This window comes from Charadrius vociferus, unplaced genomic scaffold (genome assembly GCF_000708025.1).
Source record: "Charadrius vociferus isolate BGI_N301 unplaced genomic scaffold, ASM70802v2 scaffold38, whole genome shotgun sequence".
Lineage (NCBI taxonomy): Eukaryota > Metazoa > Chordata > Aves > Charadriiformes > Charadriidae > Charadrius > Charadrius vociferus.
In genome coordinates, this window is record NW_009650176.1 from 3200307 (window position 1) to 3223569 (window position 23263).

At 43.3% G+C, this 23263-nt stretch overlaps 1 protein-coding gene across 1 annotated transcript in view; it reads right to left on the reverse strand.

Moving 5' to 3' along the window:
* DOCK1 (dedicator of cytokinesis 1) overlaps positions 1-23263 on the reverse strand; it is a 304390-nt gene that overhangs the window by 47972 nt on the left and 233155 nt on the right. The window contains exons 34-39 of the mRNA XM_009892748.1: positions 20334-20419; positions 19991-20147; positions 16813-16853; positions 15413-15503; positions 10864-10983; positions 1279-1368 (exon numbers count right to left, since the gene is read on the reverse strand). Coding sequence (XP_009891050.1) covers positions 1279-1368; positions 10864-10983; positions 15413-15503; positions 16813-16853; positions 19991-20147; positions 20334-20419 — 585 coding nt within the window. The remainder of the gene's footprint in view (positions 1-1278; positions 1369-10863; positions 10984-15412; positions 15504-16812; positions 16854-19990; positions 20148-20333; positions 20420-23263) is intronic.

Genomic DNA, 23263 nt, shown 5'->3' on the forward strand with positions numbered 1-23263 from the left:
GCGAGCATAAAGGAGATGGAAAATTAAAAATGAGGGACTCGGAGAGCAGCTACCCACTGGTGAATAATCACATCTGACACATGAGAATCATTTCCAGCTGAGGAACAATCTCTACCAGATTCCTTTTCTATTGAAATGAAGAATATCCTCAATTGAAGGCAGCCCTACTGGCAGCGGTGCAGGCAGCAGGCCACGGAGGACTCTTCTGGCACAGCAAAGCGCCTGAGAAATGCTGGGTGAATTCATCCCTGACCTCCTGCCCCACAGAGCAATGCGCCACCAGGCTCCCGATCACTTAGGCCAAGGAATACGATCAGCCTGGCACTAAAACCAGTTAAAAAGCCACAGGAGGAGGACCTTCAAAAAGGCATATCCATTCAGCTGTGGAAAGCTGGAGGACTGAACCATGGGCTCAACAAAGCAGAACGTGTAAGGGAGTGAAGAAACCACAAAATTGAAATGAGTGGTATTTACCTTTATGCTTTCCTCCCCAAGAAAGGAGATTCTGGGGAGATGGGGATGGAGATGCTTGAGGGGAGACGGCTCTAAGCCATCCTCAAGCTGTCCAAGCCATCCTCAACCTGAGCGTCGGTGTCAGCGGAGGGAGAGGGTGCAATGACACCGTATCAACGCTCAGCTCAGATAGACTGGGACAAAGCAGATTAACAATTCACAGAAATTAAGGATGATCTACTCCGGCGAGGGCAAAAGCAAAACGTATCAAAAACCTGAAAGTCAACAATTTTTCAGAACCAAATTGGAACCGTGTTCCCCAACTCCTGTGAAAATGGTTGAGAAGTGAGGAGGGACAGTGACAGCTGCCATTTATCCCTTTCGAGAAGAGCAGGAGAAAAAAAATGGTCCAGGCATAATGAGTGGGTAACGTCAGGGCAAAAATAACTGACTCGAGACATGAATGCTCGGGAATTATTCATACCTAAAAAAAGAAACGTGAATATGGAAAGACACTTGAGAGAGAATGGGGATTTTTTTCATGTTCCCATTTATATTTAAATTCCAAATTTCCTTTTATACCCCAAATCAATCAGCTTAACATTACCGAAATGTTTTTCTTTCAGCTAAAAAAATAAATAAAATGCAATCTTTTTCAGGCACTCCGGTGGTAGCCAGTTAATCAACATTTGTCCAACAAAGCCAAAGCGGGCATCTATTTCTGCATTTTACTGTCATAAGAGCAATTTTCAATATAATTTTAAAAGGTTCAAAATCAAATTCTGAAAAAAAAGTTGCAGTGCCTATGTCATTAAAAAAACCTACCAGCAGCTCACTGAGTTGTTCATAATCAAACATTTCATTTTCATACTGTTCTGCAAGTTCTTTACCCAAGGCAATGGCCTCTTCCCACATCTGTTGGAAAAAAAAAAACCCAAAACATCACAAAACAACAACGAAAAAGCTGAATTACATACCTTGGTTAAACAACAACATTGGAATAAAATAAATCTTAATAAAACACAACAAAATGCATCGTGTCACATGCCCGAAAACGCTGTGCGTCTGATGTGCCAAATAGCTGTGGCAGCATTACCCGCACGTCTCTATTCCATGCAAACCAAGTACGATGATCAAATTGCTTCAGAAATAAAATGATTCCTGCTAGCCCAACTAGATGGCCAATAATGCGTAAAAACACGGCCTGCCCACAAAGAAACCTGGAACCCAGGACTTCGGACAAACGTTGTTGATTGATTATAGTTCATAATCACCTCTCTCCCCCTCTAATATCTATAATCTATATTAGACAGGACAGGCAATTTGCAGATATTGTTTTGAACAAATATTCATTATATTTCCATTGGTTCTTTTCCCTCTCCTGTTCTTCAACCATGAAATTCAGCAGCCGTCTCTACTGACCGAAAGAAATTTAACAGGATCTTTCAGCTCTCCAGAAGCCAACAACCTTAATGAGGAGCAGCAAGAATGTTTGTGAATGTGTATTTTTAATTTTTTTCTACCTTAAATACAAAGAACCACTCAACCCCAAAAAGATGCTTAAATTAGCACACCAGGCTACCTAAGATCAAACTTGATGATCTGCCTCCGCTGCTGAAATTTGGCTGGCACTGCCGACCTCACTTTATTAAAAAAAATGAGATTTGGAATGAGTTATAAATCCATTCGGTTCGTATTACCCTTCATCTTAAATTTAAATCCCCTGTCCACACCACCTAATTCTCCTCTCAGCATCAGGCCACGTGTTCCTTGCCCCGGTGAAATACCGAGACGGCTGCCTGGATGAAGGAGGGTTGAGGAGAAGGGCTGAACACGCGTTTCCCCACCGCTCCCCAAAGACATCCGCCCCCGGGAACGAAGAGTTTGAGATGAAGCACCAAAACTTCCGAAGATGGTGGGAGCTGGATGCTGGGGAGAGAGGAGGGGAACGGTGCTCCTGGGGAAACCTTCACACACGCAACCGATTCCGTCATCCATCCCGCACAGCCCCCCCAGCCCCATCTGATTTAAATAAGAAATATTTTACCCCCCCAAACCTCCTGAAAACCAAGGGCCACCGAAACACACAAATGAGATCCCACCAACGCACAAATGAAATCCCACCACTCAAAGCCCCAAATCAACGTTGGGTGTATTTTATCTGTCTTTTGATCTGCAAGTTGAAATCCCATTTCATGGTATATGAGGAAAACTTGAGGGAAAAAAAAAAAAAGCAACTTTTAGGAAAATCCCTAGTTCTGGATGCTGATTTAAAAAAGAAGAGTCAAACATTAAGGGTGCACATGACTGTCAGTACGACCGAGGCTGCAGCCAGCACTGGCTGCGGAGTCAGGCAGGGCACAGCTACCTGTCATTTAACGGCACAAACACCAGACTGGGACCTACAATGTCTTATTTATTTTTTTTTTTGTGTTGTTTCCCCCTCCCTAGGAATTGGCAATTTGGAGCCCAGCCACACCGAATACTCAGTAAACCTTCCCCCACATGTAACATGCCAATGTCACACGAATGAGATGTGGCTTGGGTCCCACCGGTTTGCTCTCTGTTCCTGCCCTTCCTTGGAAACGAGGAGCCAATTTTCAAGCGGAGGGCACCCGCCCCCCGCAAACCCAAGGATGGACTGAAAAGATCTTCCTGGCAGACAGAGAGGGAAAGGATGGAAAGCAGCAGCCTAGAGAGGCAAGGAGCTGCTGATGATGGAGGACATGAGGAACTACAAAAGAAAAAACAGTGACGGGAGACTGCAGGGAGAACAGACAGAGATTTAGAATCATAGAATGGTGGGCAGGGACACCTCCCACCAGCCCAGGTTGCTCAAAGCCACATCCAACCTGGCCTTGAACACCTCCAGGGACGGGGCATCAATAACTTCTCAAAGTAAGGGAGCAAAGTAAGAGAAAAGATGGGCCAGAAACTACACTGGTATGGTTGAGCAAGGGCAAAGGAGCTTCTGAGTCCCAAAGAAAACCAATGGGCGGATGCTTGGGCAAACGGAGACTGAGTGGTGACCTAATTTAAGACAGAAAGGCAACAGATGCTCTCCAGGGGCAGAGCCCGGTACCTACATTAACTTCTCCTCACGGCTCCGCTTGGTGTTTGACCCCTTCTCTTGGTTTTTCTCATTTCTACAATAAGGTCCATAACATTATTTATCTAGGGAAGAGGACTGGAATGAGCACGAGTTACCTCATGTTTGTAAAGTGCCTTGAAGATGAGAAACGCATCGGAATGACTAATTACAATCACCCTAATGAGGGATCACGACTGCAGGAAATCACAAGGCAGTATCTACGCTCTGCAACGCAATTTTTGCAAACGGGATGGTTTGAATGTTTTTATCTGTATTATGTATCTTATCCAGAATAATGGCACAGAGCATATTTTTATTTCTAAACAAAAATTAACAAGTTTAACAGTAAAGGCATATTTGCAAAAAATGGGGTACATTTTCACATACTAAGCTAAGTTAATTTTGACCCAGAAGAGCAATATACTACCAATTTATAGAAACTAAACTAATATTCAGTTGTTTGGTAAGTCAGCAAGTGAAACCTTTCAAAATCACTTAACTTTTGTCTTCATTTTGACTGCCGTTTTCTTTTTCTTCTTCTGCACATTTTCATTTCAAAGAAAATGGCGTTACCGTAATTCTTGTCCCAGTTCTCTGTTTGCGTGTTCCAGCTTTAACCAGTCCCTCCCCAAAACCGAAGCACTTCTACTCTCTTTTCCGTTGTGAAAATATTTATGGATGAGCTCAGGCAAACAGCCTGGGAGCTGAACAAGACTGGAAATAAATGGAAGCCTAAATAATTTTAGATTTGCATCGACACTGTAAACAAACTCATTCAGTTCTTCCACTGAATCCCAGATAAGCACAGACATTGCGACGTGTCTCCGAAGCGCGGCGGGCAACGGAAAGCACCATCTCAGGGCTAAGGTTGTACGCTATTTAATGCAAACTAATTCCACCTGGCCGTCAAGAGGCAGGGGATTCGGGATTAGCGGTGGGAGAGAGGAAGAGAGAAGATGAGCTGAGGGGGCTGAAACGCCGTGTTGGTATGGCTCAGTCTGAGAGCCATCACGGCACCACGGTGTCACAGCCCATGGGTCACACCACAGCAAACGTGTCCCAGACTGTCACTGTCATCTCAGCCGTTGAAACGCTCAGGAGCCCATCGAAACTTCAAGAAAGACATGGACCTGTTGGAGCGGGGCCAGAGGAAGCCACAAAGACGCTGGGAGGGCTGGAGCCCCTCTGCTGGGAGGACAGGCTGGGAGAGTTGGGGGGGTTCAGCCTGGAGAAGAGAAGGCGAAAAAGGGGAGACCTCAGAGCCCCTTCCAGTGCCTAAAGGGGCTCCAGGAAAGATGGGGACAAACTTTTTAGCAAGGCCTGTTGCGATGGGACACGGGGTAATGGCTTTAAACTAAAGGAGAGTAGATTTAGACCAGATATAAGGAAGAAATGTTTTTACACTGAGGGTGGCGAAACCATGGCCCAGGTTGCCCCGAGAAGCTGTGGCTGCCCCATCCCTGGAGGTGTTCAAGGCCAGGTTGGACGGGGGCTTGGAGCAACCTGGGCTGGTTGAAGGGGTTGCTGATCTGGTTGCTCATGGCAGGGGGTTGGACTAGATGGCATTTAAAGGTCCCTTCCAGCCCAAACCATTCTATGATTCTAAAACCAGACCCATGCTGTCGAAGGCACTATGTACACACCAATGCCTACAGGCAGCACAGCACTGCCACAGATTAAATGACAACTTCAGCAGAATTAAACCTTGGTTTTGATTTTTTTTTCCCTTTCCCACCCTCGTCCGTCTCCTCGATGCTGGAGCTGAGGCTGCGTTTCCATTGCGCCTCCCTCAGCCTGATCAAACCCTTTAGATGATACTGAATGTAAATATTAATAATGAATTTTATAAATGTTTTAGTGCCTAAAAAATGAATCCTCAACTTAATTATGACATAGATTTAGTTCATCTCCAATATGCACGCAGTAATCGCACTACCCTAGCACCCTTCCGTTCTGATTTCCATTCCCCTATCTGTAGGTGGATATGAACAGGAAAAAACCCACAGATATTAGGAACATTTGTTTCTGGATTAAATTACTGGAATTACTTTAAAAATTCTTTAGAAGTTAGTTTGTAAGTTACACTGCTCATATTTTGTCACATTATTTTTAACGGAACACGTTCAGGTGTGGGTAAGAGAGAAAACCTCTCTTTTTCTGTCATACTGCAAATACACGATAAAAGTGCCTCACCATGGGAAAAGACTCTTTCAATTTTTGCCAGCCTCTAACCTGGCCCCTCTCCAGCCGAGGGATCTGTCTTAGAGAAAAGCACCACCTTTTTGTTGCTACTGCCTCTTAAAAACCCCTCTCCGCTCCAACATCTCTATTTTGAAATCCAATTGTCCGGTTCAATCCTCTGAAGGAACACCAGGAACTCGTATTATAAGACTCAATTTGTAAAACGTCAAGTGTCCTGAACTCCAGAGCTCCAGGAGTCCGTTAACCACCCGGCTCTTCCCTCAGCTGTTTGTGCAGCTGGACCGCAACATCTGCAATGTCCCCGAAAACAAAACCAAAGCCGGTCATTATTCCAACGTCGTAAGAGAAGCAGGAACGGTGCGCTTAAAAAAACCCCTGCACAACCCTCCGAGAAATTCATCTGTTTACGACAGAGCAAACTTATTCAGGTGAGGACAGCACGGCTGCGGCAAAGGATTCTGATAAATGAAATCTATATTCTTGAAGGTCAATAACTCCCAATCTGCTGCCTCGCAGATTTCCTGCCTTGGAAGGTTTCCCAGGTTTGCCCAAGACATGGCAGGTCTTCTGGAGGAATGAGCCGTACCGGGAGCTGCTACACAGGATTTGTACGGTGTACAACTCATTAATGCGAGAAACAATTTATCTGGAGAGTGCACCAGAGAGAGAGGTTGGCGATAGTGGAAGGAAAATGCTTCTTTTACACTGAAGGCAGAAGAAAAATGTGTGCAGCCTAAATTTAGTTGTGTAGACACAAACTGCAAATTGTTATGGGAAAGACTTATCCTCGTTCTGAGGATGCAGAAGGAGATCTTTTCAGGGAGAACTTAGCAATGTAATTTATTTTTGAAGCTGGATTGCTCGTTGCCCAGAAAGAACTGCAGCATCCAATTTAGTTTTTGAGGTTCTTCAAGAGCAGTGAAGGAGGATCTTAGCGTATTTCTTAGCTCCTGCTGAGTTAACGGTCAGTAAAAATGAAATAATCTGGGGTAAGAGTATTATTGTGAAATATTCTGATGTATGAGGCACATTCCAAGCTGTTTAAATTTCAGATAGCGTTAATTACCACCATGTAAGCTTAATGTCTTAAATAAAATGTTAAAACACAGTATTTCCCTATTGCTAGAATCGTATTCAAGATGCGCAAGATATCGCCATGGTTGGACACCCTTTAAAACAACGTGCTGTATTCGTTTGGAACACGGTCAAACACCGTATCTTTGCTCTCTGAAGACTGTCTCTGTCTTTCACAGCTCTCAGGACGGGCTTACGATCTGACGCGGGATATGAGCTGGACATGAGCCTCGGGCTGATTTTTGGCAAACAGGTGAGTTTCACCACTGTCTTGTTAGATAGAGGAAAAAGCCATTTGATGCCATCCTATGAGCTGGAAAAATGACTTTTTAAGCCAAAGCATTGCATTTAGTGGGTAGTTTCAAGTACTATGTGTTTTGTGGCTCCAGTAAAACAGTGGAAGGGTTTTTTTTTTTTTTTTTTGGGGGGGGGGAGGAGTGGAGGGAAAGGAAGAGCAGAAATAAATGAGCAGTGTGCATTTATTTATTTTTTTCTCCCTAGGACCAACGCTTTGGATTTATGAAGGAACAGTGGAAAACAGGTACTGATTTATAGACTGCGGCATCCACCGGCAAACGGGAAACACGTTGCGGTTTGTACATTTAACCGTGCAGGAATAAGAACGCTGCTGCTTCCTCTACGGCTCCAGAGACCACTCAAGCCCGTTTAAAAACGATATCTCATCTTTATCAAGACCACCGAGTATTTTGTGGCTTCAGCAGTTCATTAGCATTGACTACCATCAACTGCTCCACACGGGCAAAATTCCACCCCCGGTCCTCGTCACTTTATTACCGCCACTATTTTTCCTCCTCATCCTGAGATACTCTCACCTACCAATTTGCAGTGAAGTCCTCAGATTAAGGGCTTTGTTGAAAATTACAAAGCTTCAGGAAAACACAGAAAGAGCAAACACTGGAGAGCAGTTCAAAGGCTGGGTTAGACCGCCGTGAGAAGCGTGGGGATAAAGCTTTCGAGGGCAAAAGCCAAGAGAGACGCAGACGAGACTGGAAAGTGCAACGCAGTGACGAATAATAATCTAGGAGAGAAAACTACGCGTACACTGGGGAAACTTGGAAGTAACAACATTTCGCTTTGGAAAGAAGGAGCTTAGAAGAGTAGTGAAAAGTATTACTAATAAGGAATTAAATCCATAAAGGAGAAGAACAGCAAAATGCAGCAGCTGTACGTGAAAATGCTGATTTACCAAAGGTGAAAGGTGGACTTCAGCTTTACAGGAGACTGGTTTAAGGACCGAGAGGCAAACGTAAGTAAAATAAAGAAGCAAGCTTCCTGAGAATAACATATTAAAAAATAGACATCAAAATGAGGAATCTTAAACGGATCTCAAACTACAAATACCGGGGCTATTCACGGTGAAGGCTGGTATTTTGTTCTCAGTCAAAATGAGACGCCCACACTCCCGCTTCCAGTGCCAGCCCACGCTCCCCATTAGGAAATCACAAACTTCACAGGCGCTTCTGGTCTAGAAGCGAGAGGTCCACTCCATTCCAGTCCGGGTATGGAGGATTAGACCTCCCTCTAAATTCATCTCGCCGGGAATGCTAATATTTAGGGAATAAGCCCCATGGTTGGTTTTCACTTGGAAAGTGCGCTGTGCCTTCCTCTTGGGAAATTACTCCAGTAAGACAAAGGGATCAGGATTTTTTGAGAGGCTGAACTACACCGTCCTTTAAAAATAAAAAAGAAAGAACCCATGTTTTGTAACAAAGTGCCACCTTTTAGGAAATTCCTCTCCTCCATTTCTTCTGCTTAATGTTTCTGTCCACGTCTACCTCCCCTCGCAAGTCCACTGCTACCGTCAGGCAGGCTGGAGTGGAAGGGGCACAGTCTCACAACAACTTTAAAACAAAACTAATGAGCTTTTGTTAAAAGCTCTACAGCCGCCCGGGGTAAAATCACCTTCTTCTGACGTCTCTTGTTAACTTTATGGGAAGAGAGAGCAGAGTAGTGGGATCAACTCCGAGGGAATTGTCAGGTACAGCCACAGTTGGGCAATTATGGTAAAAAAAAAAAGACAAATTGGTGAGTGTATCGGTACAGTCTTCTAAAAATGCACAGCAAATACTGTTTCAGATGTGTTACTGATCATGGAACGGCATAGCTAAAGTAGCCGCTGGACTACATTTGCAAAGTGCATGGGTAAATGTAAGCAGTTGATTTAACCTAATGTCAGAACATCCCAAATGAGAGGATTAACTTAATTCTGCTGTGGAAACCTCAACTTTGAGCTTCCTGACATTTGAAAATTCACGTAAGTCGCTCATATTCTCAACATATATTGATTTTTTTTTTTTTTTTCCTTTTCACTGAACAATACAAAAATTTATCACTGGCCGGAGCGACCAGAAAATGAGAGAAGAAATATCTGTAACTAGGAAAGGAGTCCTATGATTTGAGTTACGCAAAGGAATAAGTAATCGCAGTGGTCCCTTCGATGTCACTGTTCGCCAAAAAAATTTTAGACTAACGCAGGTTCAGTCGTTTAACCTAACGATGAGGGAAAGGGAACACACAGCGTTTCCAGGGCTATTTCTTTTGGAAGCGGGCAGAGCCTTCTCTCATTTCTAGTTGTAAAACCTGAAAAAACCAAGAACGGTTATTCAGTCTAACGACGGTCTCTCGAGCGGGGATGCCGTGCTGTGTAATGTGGCGCAGGCTGAAAAGTAAGCAGCGGGTATTTTGCCTGCTGTTTATATAAACAGCTCATTAGCGCTATCAGCAGAAATGGGCGGGTACAACTTTAAGACAGGCTGTTTTCAATATAGATTAAAAGACGCCGCAGCTTTTCATTTACAGCTAAACCGCACCGGCTTGGTGCTCAGAAGAGCAATTCCCACCGCCTGTATGCTCGCGCCGTAAAAGACCGACTGTGGAGCCCTAAAGACGTTAAAACAACGAAATAAAAACATGCGACTTCTGGCTTTTCGTTTCCAGAGAGGAATGTGGTATTAAAATATACTTTTAAATCAGCTATGACCCTAATTCTAACGAGGTTCTCCCTTACCCGCTGGTAAAGCGTTAGTAAAAGCTTTTTCGGGCGGCAGAAGCGTGCTGTGGAAACCAACGCCATCGGCCGCAGAAGCAGCAGGGCATCGCCACGAGCCCCAGCCCCACGCGTTGGGTAGCCCGGGCTCTATCACAGGCGGGGATTACAACGGTTTTAGCATTATTTATTAACAAGTTCTAAATTCCGCATTCAGATAAGGTATAAAATTTGACCTTTTAAGCAAAATTTCTATCAAACTACTAATCTGATTCTGCTAAAAACCTACTTGGAAGACATGAGCTGGTTTGGTAATATTCTAGTTCTACCAGAAAAATGACATTTCTGTTTGCACCACACTTATGCAACAAAGATTGCTTTTAAAAACCTAAGTATACGCTCCTGAAATATTCTGACAAAGAGATTTCTACTTACTTAAACATTTTGTGCACCAAATACCCAAACACTGGTACGTCCCTACACCTCCCCCTCTCCCAGGTTAAACCCCTCCACCTCCGTGGACCAGTAACACCAGCGCTCTCCCCTTCCCACCGTGCAATGCCAAATCTTGCAATAAAAGATGCAATTGCCGTGAAATATCCTCATCTGAGAGCATTTCTGCCTTCTTACAATACAAACCACAAACATCCATTCTCTGAGGGAATTATTGTGTGTACGCGGGAAGGAACAAGGGCAGCTGAAGGATTGCATCAGCTATTGCAACCGCGGGAAAAACTCAGGCCCCCAAATTACATGCATCGCTTTTTCATTTTCTCTGTGGCATCGTATGCACATATATCTACCCGTAACACAGCAGTTATAAATGTACCATTGATTCCTTTTTACTTTTTTTTTTTTAGTATTATTATCTTTAAGCGCTAACTGGTGGACCGTTTACACGAAGCACTCCAAATAACTTGTAGCAAGTTTAAAGCTCCCTGAAGGTCACTTGACGCAAATTATGTTTACTGGTCAACTTGTAAGTTAGAGAGAAACGCAATGAACCGTATTTGGATTTTTTTCTTCCTTTTTTTACCTTGCCCTTGTCAAAGTAATGGATAATTTCTTGATATAGTTGATCTTTCAGCTGTCCTTGAGTAGCAGCCTGGTATCCATCCCGCTGGGTAAGATGTGCTGCACACGCTTCTTCTGACCACTAAATGATACACAAAAGAGGGGAAAAGAGAAAGCAAATCAAAAGTTATGAAATATGTCAGTAAAATTAGGCTAAATAAAACACACATTTTTATTTAACGAAGGGGTACCACGGCTAATTCACTAACAAAGTTCTTTTTTTTTGCAGTTGTGTAGTTTGATTCCTCGGGTACAAGGAGCGTTTATTTGAATGCTGTAACTGGAGGCCAATTATATATATATATATCAGTTGGAAGGAAGTTTCTTGAGGTGGCTGCTCCTCCTCAGGGAGTTTGGTGTGGCCGACCTTGGCCTGCTGACGGGTACAACCTGCTGGATGCAGGTTGTTATTGAGAGAAGCCCTGAAGGTAAAATACATCAATCCAAACGGAAAGGACCACAGGCACGGAAATTAAATGCCTACAATTCACAGAGAACGTCTGGAGGCAGGGAAAAGCACAACTAACTTTATACAGCCTGTCTGCAATCACTGGCTCTTGCAACAAATGCCGAACGGATGAGGAGCAAGATATTAAAGGAATTTCCCCGTAGACCCGAGAGGACCAAGCAATTCACCACAGCTTTCTCCCCCGCACCGGCATGTTCTGGTGTCCATTCAAGGACAGACGCAACCGAAACCTCTGGACTCCAGTATTCATATCACCTCTTCTTCACCTCCCTTCTCTCCTCCCACTAATATTCCCTACGATCTACCTGGGGGTGAGACGATATTGGAGCCTTTTCCCTAGGCAGGAGCCTGCCCTTCCAGCGCTGCCTGTTTTCATGAGGCTGGCAGGGAACGAACGCCTCGGAGAGGCACAAACCTCTACCAAATCAAATCAAATCACATCACAAACCTCCATTAAATCAAACGAAACTTCTCATAGATAAAAAGAGAGACAGCGACAGGTGCTCCAATTGGACCTGTTGCCTTAAGAAACCAATTTCAAAAATGAAATTAATTATTAAAGAACCGTTCACTTTCTTCTCTGAAAATCAAAGTTGCTATAGAAGGAGGACTGCCCACAGAAATAAAGTGGTGTAACTTTTGGAAAAGAAGACATTCAACCAAAGATCAGCAACTCAAGAGATTTATTCATAGAACTGCTGTTACATCAATCAGTTTTCCCTCCTGTATGTTATTAAATTTCACTCAACTACTTATTTTGGCCAGAATGTTTGTGTTTGGCTCAAGCAGACAACTTTGCTAACTTTATACTGCAAAACTGTGTTTCTGAGCAACAAAACCCTCATGGAGTCTGCAATGCAATGGCATTTTTTTTAGCATATGAAGACCTACTATCTTCTGTTAGTTTTGAACATCTTAATTTTGGCTAAATAGGTTAAAAAGATAAAACTAAAGCTTCTTTTCTTAAGTGTGCTTCACCAGCTTGCAGTGAGCTGGAGAAAACGGTGGTGGCTCTCTCTCCGCTGAGACAGCCTTCCCGCAAATTTAAAGGTGAAATTCTTGAAAGCTCTCAGTCTTTGACCTAAATGTGATCCCATTAAAAGCGATGTGATGAAATACATGCCAACGATGAGTGTCATTGAAAACCCCGTCCTCAAGGTTCGAAAGAAAAACTCAATTGCTTAAAGCTACACACAGCGCAATACTGCTGCTGCTCAAGCAACACCGAACTCCTCCATCCACCGCTAACTACTGGTAGAACAGGACTTTGTGTTAGACACAGCAGTACACTTTTATAATAAAATAATTCCAAACTATAAAGTAATTATATTTCTAAACAAACATCTTAGCGAGGAAAGCCTGCGATAAATATTACCCTTACATCTGCCACCTTCTATCAATTTGCACTATAAGAAAAGAAAAATGGATATTTCTTTCCAGTTAATTAAAGGAGTACTTTAAAGATACTCATCTCTGAGGATGTTCTGTAAGAAAAATCGAAATTGGCTAAACACTAATGTAAGGTGCCATAAAGCATATTGACTACCAAGTTCAAGACTTAACAGGTAAAAGTTTGAGGGACATTTTATGGCATGGTTCATTCCACCATTTTTTCCAGAAAAGGCATCACCTGTGGTCGGGAATGGATGCTTTACCTTCTCTAAAAGGCTCTAAAAGGTTCATGTAAAGTGTGACGAGCAAGAACCACACAATTTGGCAGTCCTGTTTTACGTCCCTCGTGGGAATAAAAGCCATCTTTACACCGCAGACTCGGCGAGTTACTCACGGGAACTGTGGAGTTACCCACAGGCGACCGCCCGCAGCCGCCGGAGTGACCGAAGGCGCCAGGGCCACCTCCCCACGCCTTCACCCCTCTGACACCTCTCGGCACAGAAAATGTCATTACCAAAGAAGTGACTGCGTCCAGCAGGCTGTGTCCAGCAATCGCCCTGCTTTTAACAACGAATAAAGCTATTGCTAGAGTGCTTTTTGCACTCCACATGGATCTTACTCATGTTTTCTTGTGTAATAACCCTCTGTTTATTTTTAAATATAGTAAATACATTTCAAAGTCTTAATTTAAACTGCATATGCACACTCTGAAGCATATTTAGTCTTATTACAGCTCGGATGCAGTTCACTAGGTTTTGAGGTACAAATAATTCTCAGTGCATCTGTTCGAAGCATTTCATTTAACACCTTCCACTTTTCAACTTTTAAACATAGATATTTCACACTCACATTTCACTTGGGATTGCTTAGACTAAATCAAAGATTGCTAAGAACAATTTGCTGCTTAGAACGAGAAAGATTTCCTTTATGAAATGGGGAACCATTAGTATAACTTCCGCAGTAATACCGATGGTTGCAATACACTCGCCACTGGCGTGAGAAATAGATGGAGGGGAAAATGCAGTTCTCAATTATTCTGTCCCTGACTCTCTGCCCCATAGGACTGCGGGTGAGACTGTCCTCGATGGGAGCAGAAAGAGATCCAGGTCTCCCTGGAGAAAGAAAGATTTCACTGCGGGTGGTGGGATGTGAGGAAGAAGAATGGCACTAAAGCAAACACTTCAGAAAACACTAATTCTTATCAAATTTAGATTTTTTTACTTTTCCTATTGATTGGCTTTTAAAATTACAACATAAAACTCCTTGCTTGCAATTTAGTGATGACTAGGCTACATTAAACATGGGATTTCATGACACAAGCGTCTGCTGTGAAGTGCAGCATCCTTCCAGGTGATAACGCCGGGAAAACAGTTGGCACACGCTGCCACATTTGTGACACAACTATGTAAACGAGCTGCGTGTTAGAGACAACACCATCCATCCGGAAAGTTTCCAGAGGTTAGACAGGCTGAGAGAGTTGGGGGGGTTCAGCCTGGAGAAGAGAAGGCCAAAAAGGGGAGACCTCAGAGCCCCTTCCAGTGCCTAAAGGGGCTCCAGGAGAGCTGGGGAGGGACTTGTTTACAAGGACATGGAGCGATAGGGTGAGGGGGAATGGCTTCAAACTGAAAGAGGGGAGATTTGGATGAGATATGAGGAAGAAATTTTTCCCTGTGAGGGCGGTGAGCCCCTGGGGCAGGTTGCCCCGAGAAGCTGTGTCTGCCCCATCCCTGGAGGTGTTCAAGGCGTTGGACGTGGCTTGGAGCAACCTGGGCTGGTGGGAGGTGGCCCTGCCCAGGGCAGGGGGGTGGGACTGGATGGTCTTCAAGGTCCCTTCCAACCCAAACCATTCTATGATTCTATGATTAATGCTTATGAATGCTTACATTTGATTGACACTACATAGTGTTAAAACTTCACGCTTTCTTTACCTGTACCTTGTATAGATAACATTTCATTTATATATCATTCAGGTTACACCAAAACATTCCTTGAAGAACCGCAATATGGTTATGTCTCCTATAAACTGCGTAACACTGCATCAAAATTGCACGTACCTTTTAAAGACATGAACTTGGAAAGAAGACCATTTGAACTCTCTAATTTTCCAAAATCAAAACTGAATCTACAGATACCCAAGAGCGCTTGCGGACAGTCCCCAGCGCTCCCTTGTATTGCCTTTGCAAAAACCATTCTGTGGAGAGCTGATTTATTAAAATACGTGTTTAGATGCTTCCACACAGTACGCAATTTTGATATTTAAAAGAAATTTAAATTACAGCTTTGCAATTTTTAACTTGCTGTCTTGGCGTGACCGCTCATTCCACTCATACATATAATCATAGAATGGTTTGGGTTGGAAAGCACGTTGAAGATCATCGAGTTCCAACCCCCCTGCCTTGGGCAGGGACACCTCCCACCAGCCCAGGTTGCCCAAGACGAGTGAAGCACGCTCCGGCACACGGGGACGGCAGCGGGCTGCTGTCCCGCCTGTACTAATTACGTGTCCAAAAGAGAAAACTGACCCAAGAAGCAGCCCACAGTTGATGATAATCAGTTTAAAGTGCAGATGTTCTAAGACTGATAAACAATACTACTATTGGGGTGACTGCTAAGATGATTTTCAAACCTTGCAGTGTGTTTTGCTGTTTACCTTCAGGAGCTTTGCGTGCAGAAGTAACGTGTAGGCAGCTTCCGTGTAGTTATCACATTCTTTGTGCAGGTCACACAGCTTGTACAAATACCTGCAAGTAATAAAAAAAAAACCCAAAAAAGGGTTCTTAAAAAATGTTGGTTCTTAAATGTTACTAAATAATTTATTTTGAAGACTACAACGGTTCAACTCTATCTTCAAACAAATAAATATACATGGGTTTATTTAAAGTTCGTGTTTCTGTGTGCAGAACAACCTTTAGGGCCATCTGCATTTTCATTGTGTTTTTTTTCCAATACAAATAAATGACTTGTGATGGGTAATGAATCCAGTACAGATTTTGTGCAAGAGATATTTCTCTAATTGTTCAGATATGGATACAGATATACATCTTCTTCCTTAATTTCAATATCATCACACTTCTGGAAGGGGATTCTCTTCATTTGTTTGTTGTTTTTTTTCAGTGACAATTAAAAGAAACCCCAGAAAACTATTAAAATAGTATTTTGAAAAAGCCAGATAAAATACAGAACTTCGATATTCATGATGACACGTTATAAGTTTTTTAACAGAAATAAGAAAGAATTTGGGTGGGGGTTTGACGGTGAGAGACAATTTGTCTATCTAGAAATGCTGAATAGGGCAGACCTTTGACTCATAACCTCACGTGTTTGTCCACAGTTATCAATCCTGCCTTTTCCTAGATTTTGTTTTCTTTTTGCAAATTAATAAAGCAATAATTAAAACCATTTAAACAACAGGAAGCAAATTCACAAGCGAAAATTCTTCCAAAAAGCATCTGAGAATGAATTCATGAATAATATTTAGACACCTAAAATAGCAGTATAAACACAAGCTTCATCATTTGAGCACAACGGTCTAGCCAATTTTAAGCCAAAGTACAAATAGAGGAGTAGGAACCCTGAGGTTTACAAAAAGCACAACAACATATTACCATTTTCACTTCGTGTGAAAATAGATTTTGAAAGGTTCCTAACAGCTTTAAATTTAAAATAAGTATCAGTCATGATACTATTTAACAGCCCTTTTTACAACCCAGCCACATATTTTGTACCTCACTGGGAAGTGAAATTATTTCTTTGCTCAGTTTTCTTTTGACTTATTTTTTTCACGTGACAACACTCACGAGTATTTCAGTGTTCATCTTAATATAACTGCAGAAGTTGGAGAAGGGGGACAAAAAAAATCTCATGACTAATTTCTAATGCTCACTGTTCTCAGGGAAGATAAGCTTTTTAAATGCACTTAAGGTTCAGAAAAGGTATGGCTTTTCATTACTTTTCCTCCAGCCCCCAAATCACTGCTTAATATGAACTTAATTTTCTCCAATGACACTGCGGTAAGTCAAGAAGAGTTTGTCACCGGTCATGTTTACAAACCTTATGTACATTTCTTCTCTCTCGATCTCCTTGTAGAAATTCTGAAAAACAACATATTTTCGTTACAAAGTCTTTGATTTCACAGTCTGGAATGTACACAGAACATGCTCTGAATTAAAAATTCATAATTGCGTAACATCAACCTCAGAACCACAAAATGAAATTTGCCTCTAGTGATAGAACACAAGTTATTTAACTTCTAAAGTCTAATGCTGTGATGTTTCATGATGTAGCGTCTTAGGGCTTATGTCTCATTGCAAAGGTTAAGAATTTGCAAGAATAGTACTGCTAGAAATTTGCTTCTGGCATTTGCAAGTCACACATCATCAACCATTTTCAGTTGAAATTTTGTAATATACAAAACCGTAATTTTCAGCAACAGTTGTTCTATGGATTTAAAACTCCAAGCCTTCGTTGAGCAATACATCTTCTGCCCTTGAATTCTAATAGTTTCTTCGGAAATAAAAAGTTAGATTAGTGTTATTTATCTGGTTTCATATGCCACACGTTATCATCACTCTCTTCAGAAATGTCTGAACGCCTCCGGTCTTGAGATAAACTAGTTAACACTACAAATATTGTAAATGCAAGATATGATAAATTGGGTGAGATATTAAAGGCATTTCTGAATCTAATTTAAAGTTTGCCTTCTCAAGTTAAAGTATGTCTAACAAAACAAAATACAAAGAAATTCCTCCTTCGCTGAATTACAATATATTTCAATGCTAAATGAAAGCAGTGAGTAGCCACCAATAGGTGCACAAGCCGAGTACTAATAGATACATAAACCCTTCAAGGAGACCCCAAATACAAGACAGAATCAACGTAGCGGAGTTGGAAATGACGGATTCTTCAGGTGATATACCATTTTAGTTGACATAACTGCTCACTGGTTTTGAGTTCAACTCAACAGACAAACTGAACCACACAAAACATTTCTGATGTTTTTTTCTTATTTGTGTTTTCTTTGTTTTTTTTGAAGTAGAAGAGACTTCTGAGCTAGGTGGATCAATAATGGAAAACCATTTTATCCTAATATTGCTGCCCGCTGCTCTGCCCTTCTGATGGAGCTCCAGAAGCAACATCAAACCAACCACAATGGGAAGAGGCTCGGGCAGCGGGTTGACACTGACACACGCGACATTTACTGCAGTCCCCTCTCCCCCAGAACGCGGTCCCTGCTCCTGCCCCGTCTTCGGGTGCAGGTTCCCACGTCCCCCGGGTGGCTCCGCAGCGAACCTGCCCAGGAAACGACGGGGAGGAAAAATAACCGGCAGGGAATTTATTTATTTATATATTAACATCAGCACTGGCTTAAGAGCATATCAAAACCTCTGACTTAAACTATAGTCAATAGAGACAAACTTAATCCCGTGAAAGCCTCTGCATCATTAAAGTCCCAATTAGGAACTCTTGGAGACCTCAGGTGGGAATTGTGCTGAGTATCAGCCCTGGGTTTGGATTTTTGCAAAGGCATACATTTCATTTCAGTTTCCTGGAGAACGATGAAAAGACCGAGTCGGCCCTGGGGGGCAAACGGGATTTTAAAATCAAGCGAACGTTTCATATCGCGCCTACTGAAAACGAAGGGAATTTCTGCCCTGCGATGATGCTTTCCTGCATTTCCCCCCGACTCCCGCGGCAGCGCTGTGTGCGGGTATCTCCCGGTGATTTAGCTTGACAGCAGTAAATCGCCCACAAAATTTATCATTTGCAAATACTTGAAAAATTCAGATGACAAAAATCAGCACCAGGAGATGCTGCTAGAGACACTTAGAGAAAGCAGAACCAACCCCCAAGCGTGCCATCGGTCCCCTGCCCTTGGTATGGCGAGAATTAGTAGGAGGAGACTCAGATTACTATGAGGAAGAGAAGGAGAAATAAATTCACCTTCCTCATGACATTTTCCAAGTTTTATAAATTGTTGTCATGTTTTGGAGCGTACAGTGTATGTGATTTCGTTTCCTATCTGGCCCAGTACGAACTGGAAGGCTTTTCTAACTCAAATTTTGCTCGGGAGGACGCTGTGACTTTTCTGCCGGCAACATAACGACACGGGCGAGATCAGCAGCTGGTGACAACTCTCCGAGTTCCGCCTCTTTTCCCATCTCCTAAGCATTCGGATGCTTTCTGATGGGCACAGAGAGGAGAAACAAACTAAAAATAAACCCCCAATTTCTGATTTGATGTCTCTGTCTTCTCTCCCATTCTAATGGGCACCATTTCACTTACAGTTTAAGCTATAGTGCGGCATAAAGGCTGCACCGCACCAGCCCAGGACGATTCTATTACTCGCAAGTACCAAAGCTAAAAACTATTGACTCACATCTTTCCAAACCAGTCTGAACAAAATCTATCAGCCATATCACATAAATGATAAACACTGTCTGTGCCCCACATATTTAAGCAAAATGAAAGCTTTGATAACGATATAGGGATAAAAGCTCTGAATCCTCAGTGGCTAACACTTCAATATTAAGTCCGATTGGAAAAATCAAATCTAGCTACTACTATGTTTTGGGGTCTCTAAAATTTATTTTGACATCCTTTTTCCATATGTGCTGATTTTGTGCGAGTAAAATCTCACTCTAATGCTTCCACCAAAGAGCATTAGAAGGACAAATCCTACTGCGTCCAACTCCAGCCTAAATGGACAAAGGTTTGTAGTATAGATCAGATACTCCAAAATTTCTGGATCTAAGAGGAGGAATTTTCACATCAGTGAGGAAACCCACCCCAGCTTCTTCTGCTGTGAATGAAATAGCAACAACCAAATTTCTTCAAAAATTTTGAATACAGAAGCTGAGCAGTGAGCAGAATACTAATGGGATTGCAAATGCATGGAAATTTCAGTAGTAAACTGCACGTTACTCCAACGTTCTGCATGTCGAAGTGTTTTTCTGCACAAAGTTGTCCATCAGTTGCAAATGTCAATGAACAGCCCTCAAAGATCAGCCCCTGAAACATTTCTTGTTAAATCTTTCCTTAGAATCAACTAAAGAAGTAACAACCCATGTTTTCATAGATTCACTTTCATTAAAAAAGGAAAAAAAAAAACCCAAAGTAATTCAAACTTTCATGATAATCCCACCACGTACTCTGCTTTACTCAAATCTTTTCTTAAAGGTGTAAAATGAAGAATGCAGTAATGGTTTCAGGCTGGTGGCTTCTTGCTTACCAGCACGTTGACGGTACAGCTCATGCGGTTCTCCTTGTTCTCGTCGTGCATGATGGTCCTGTAGTCCAGCAACCTCTCCATTAAGCGGACAACGAGTTTGACGAAAGTTTCTCCGCTCTTAGCAAGGTATTTGTGTTTTCTGCAGTGCTCCAGGAGACTGAAAAACCAATTACATTCGCCTTGTTAATCACAGGCAGAAAAAACCTTGACTCAGGTGCAATTTTAAATATTGTGCATCATTAACAGATTTTAATTATTTCTGGGCTACAAAGTTCATTGTAGTCTAATTGCTCTCTCTCCTGACTTTACTGTGACATAAATCTCGCCGCTGATCAACACTTACATTTTGTCAAATAACACTTTGTACTGTTCATCTCCTCTGCCTCCTTCCACTTCGTGATCCAGTTTCGTGATGATCTCATTTTCAAACTATAATTAAACAAAGCAAGCGTAAATAATCAGATGGCAAATATTTCACTTTATTACTGTAGCCTCAATGGTTCACAGATTGGTTGGGTATCTCGGTGCAATGTTTAGCCACTATTTTAAAGCTTGATTGACTTTAAGAGTTTGCAGTCTCCGGTATTAGACTATCCATGATGATCGGCTGCCCTACAAGGACTTTTTTGTTGAAGAAATCATTGGTCATGTTGTTAAATGAAGTGTAAATATTTGCATTACCAAAAACTAAATAAGGAGATTAACGACAAGAATGAGGGCAGGGAAAAAGAAGACACAAAGCCAGGGACAGAACGTCCCCTGCAGTAACGGTAATAGCAACAGAAGTAAAATACAAAAATGTCAAAAGCTCTATGAGAGAGGCTGTGTAACACCCGGGGACAGATAACTCCGTCGGATGCTCCTCCCGGCATCACTAACATCCCTTTTCAGCGTACAGACACTGACTCTGTGGGGCACAACTCAATTAATAAACCTGTTAATAAGTCACTGCAAAGGGAAAAGAAGTTGTTTCAAACAACTTAAGAGTAGGATTTTATTCTGGCAATTTGGGTGCATCAAGCAGAGTGTGGCCAGCAGGTGGAGGGAGGTCATCCTCCCCCTCTGCTCTGCCCCAGTGAGGCCACATCTGGAGCGCTGTGTCCAGTTCGGGGCTCCCCGGGTCAAGAAGGACAGGGAACTGCTGGAGAGGGTCCAGCAAAGGGCTACGGAGATGCTGAGGGGACTGGAGCATCTCTCTGATGAGGAAAGGCTGAGGGACGTGGGGCTGTTCAGTCTGGAGGAGAGAAGACTGAGGGGGATCTTATCAACGCTGATCAGTCCTTCAAGGGAGGGTGCCGGGGGGATGGGGACAGTCTGTTTCCAGTGGTGCCCAGTGACAGGACAAGAGGGAACGGGCACAAACGTGACCATGGGCAGTTCCATCTCCACCTGAGGAGGGCCTTCTCTGCTGTGAGGGCGGCAGAGCAGTGGCACAGGCTGCCCAGAGAGGTGGGGGAGTCTCCCCCTCTGGAGCCATCCCAAACCCGCCTGGACGCTGTCCTGTGCCACTGCTGGAGGTGCCCCTGCTCTGGCGGGGGTGGGATGGGGGAGCCCCAGAGGGCCCTTCCAGCCCTCACCAGTCTGGTGAATAACAAAAGAATGCAAATTTAAGTGGGCATTAGAATATATTTTAAATGCAAACTGGACAAATGCAAACTGGACATTTCGCTGGTTTTTTAATGATTACAGAGGATTTTATCTGTTGCTGCTACATCCCCTCGGGTTCTGGTTAGGAAAGAAAGCAACCTGTTAGCGGAGGAAGGCTCACTCTAGACTGGCTGCTACGTAACAAATTCGTCTAGTAATCTAATTCCTAATTCTTCACGAAATAAGCACATTAGTGACAGAACCTATTGTCAAGAGACCTGAGCAGAAGAACCCGTGTGAGATGGGCACCTGTGGCAGAGGGACGGGAGACCATTAGTCAGAGTGGGAGTATATTGAGAGACCAGTAGTCTTCACGGTTTTTCACTGTCACTTGCTCAAGCAGTCCCCAACTGCTCCGAGGAGAAGCAAAGGGCCGCCCGCACAAGAACCGAGCCCCATAACATTTTGTAAATGTCAAGAGATGTACTTTGCATCCGCAGTTCATATTAATGTACGAATGATAAAAGAACGGACTGTCTGTAGCTTGATACCCTTCCAGACCGAGGACGCACGTCCGCAACCGCTGGGCTCAGCCGCTGCCTACGGACCCTCTTCTGCCCCTCTGTTCCGGCCACGAGCTCTCCGCCCCAGTGCTACCCTTCCCCACCTCTTCAGTTGTACCAGAACGATAACAGCATTCCTCGGTTTTTATAAATTATTTCCACCAATCAAAATAACTACTTTAGTGACAACAGTGTTAGCTCCTCTGTTAAAGCCACCAAACGCTGCTGGATGATCAGAGGGGCTCTCTGGAACTGGAGAGGACGGGTGTTTGCTGAAAGCCTGTAAGCAAAATTAGACCTTTCTTTCATAGGATCATAGAATAGTTTGGGTTGGAAGGAACCTCTAAAGGCCATCTGGTTCCAACCCCCCTGCCCTGGGCAGGGACATCTTCAGCTGGTTGCTCAGAGCCCCGTTCAACCTGGCCTTGAATGTTTCCAGGGATGGGGCATCTCCCACTTCTCTGGATAACCTGGGCCAGTGTCTCACCACCCTCAAAGTGAAAAATTTCTTCCAAATATCTTATCTAAATTTACATTCTTCCAGTTTGAAGCCATTGCCCCTCGTCCTATCACTCCATGCCCCAGTAAAAAGTCCCTCCCCAGCTCTCCTGTAGGCCCCCTTTAGGTACTGGAAGGCCGCAATAAGGTCTCCCCGGAGCCTTCTCTTCTCCAGGCTGAACAGCCCCAACTCTCCCAGCCTCTCCTCTCAGCAGAGGATGCTCCAGCCCTCGGAGCATCTTCATGGCCCCCCCTTAGTTCTGCACAATCCCTTTCTCCTGAAATAACTGCTGCTTGTGTGGTCCAAAGTAAACCTGGGCAGAACAAGAGAAAATCCTGCAGCAAGTAAAGGTGAGGAGAAGCATCTCGGCCACCCCCACAGCTGGAGGCACCTGCCTGGTCTCCTGGAATCTCCTTTTCTGCTGATGCCCACAGCAGTTGTGAAAATAGACATGCTGGCCAAGTTGAACCTGTGTATGAAATGTGGCCACAGACTGTAGAGAAGTTCCTGCTTTGCTAAGAAAAATCATGTTTAGACAGAAATAAATACACACTGCTATAATGGATTTGCTTGATAAATTGTGACAATGCCAAAATAGTCCTCTTCGTTAGGACAACTCAATCT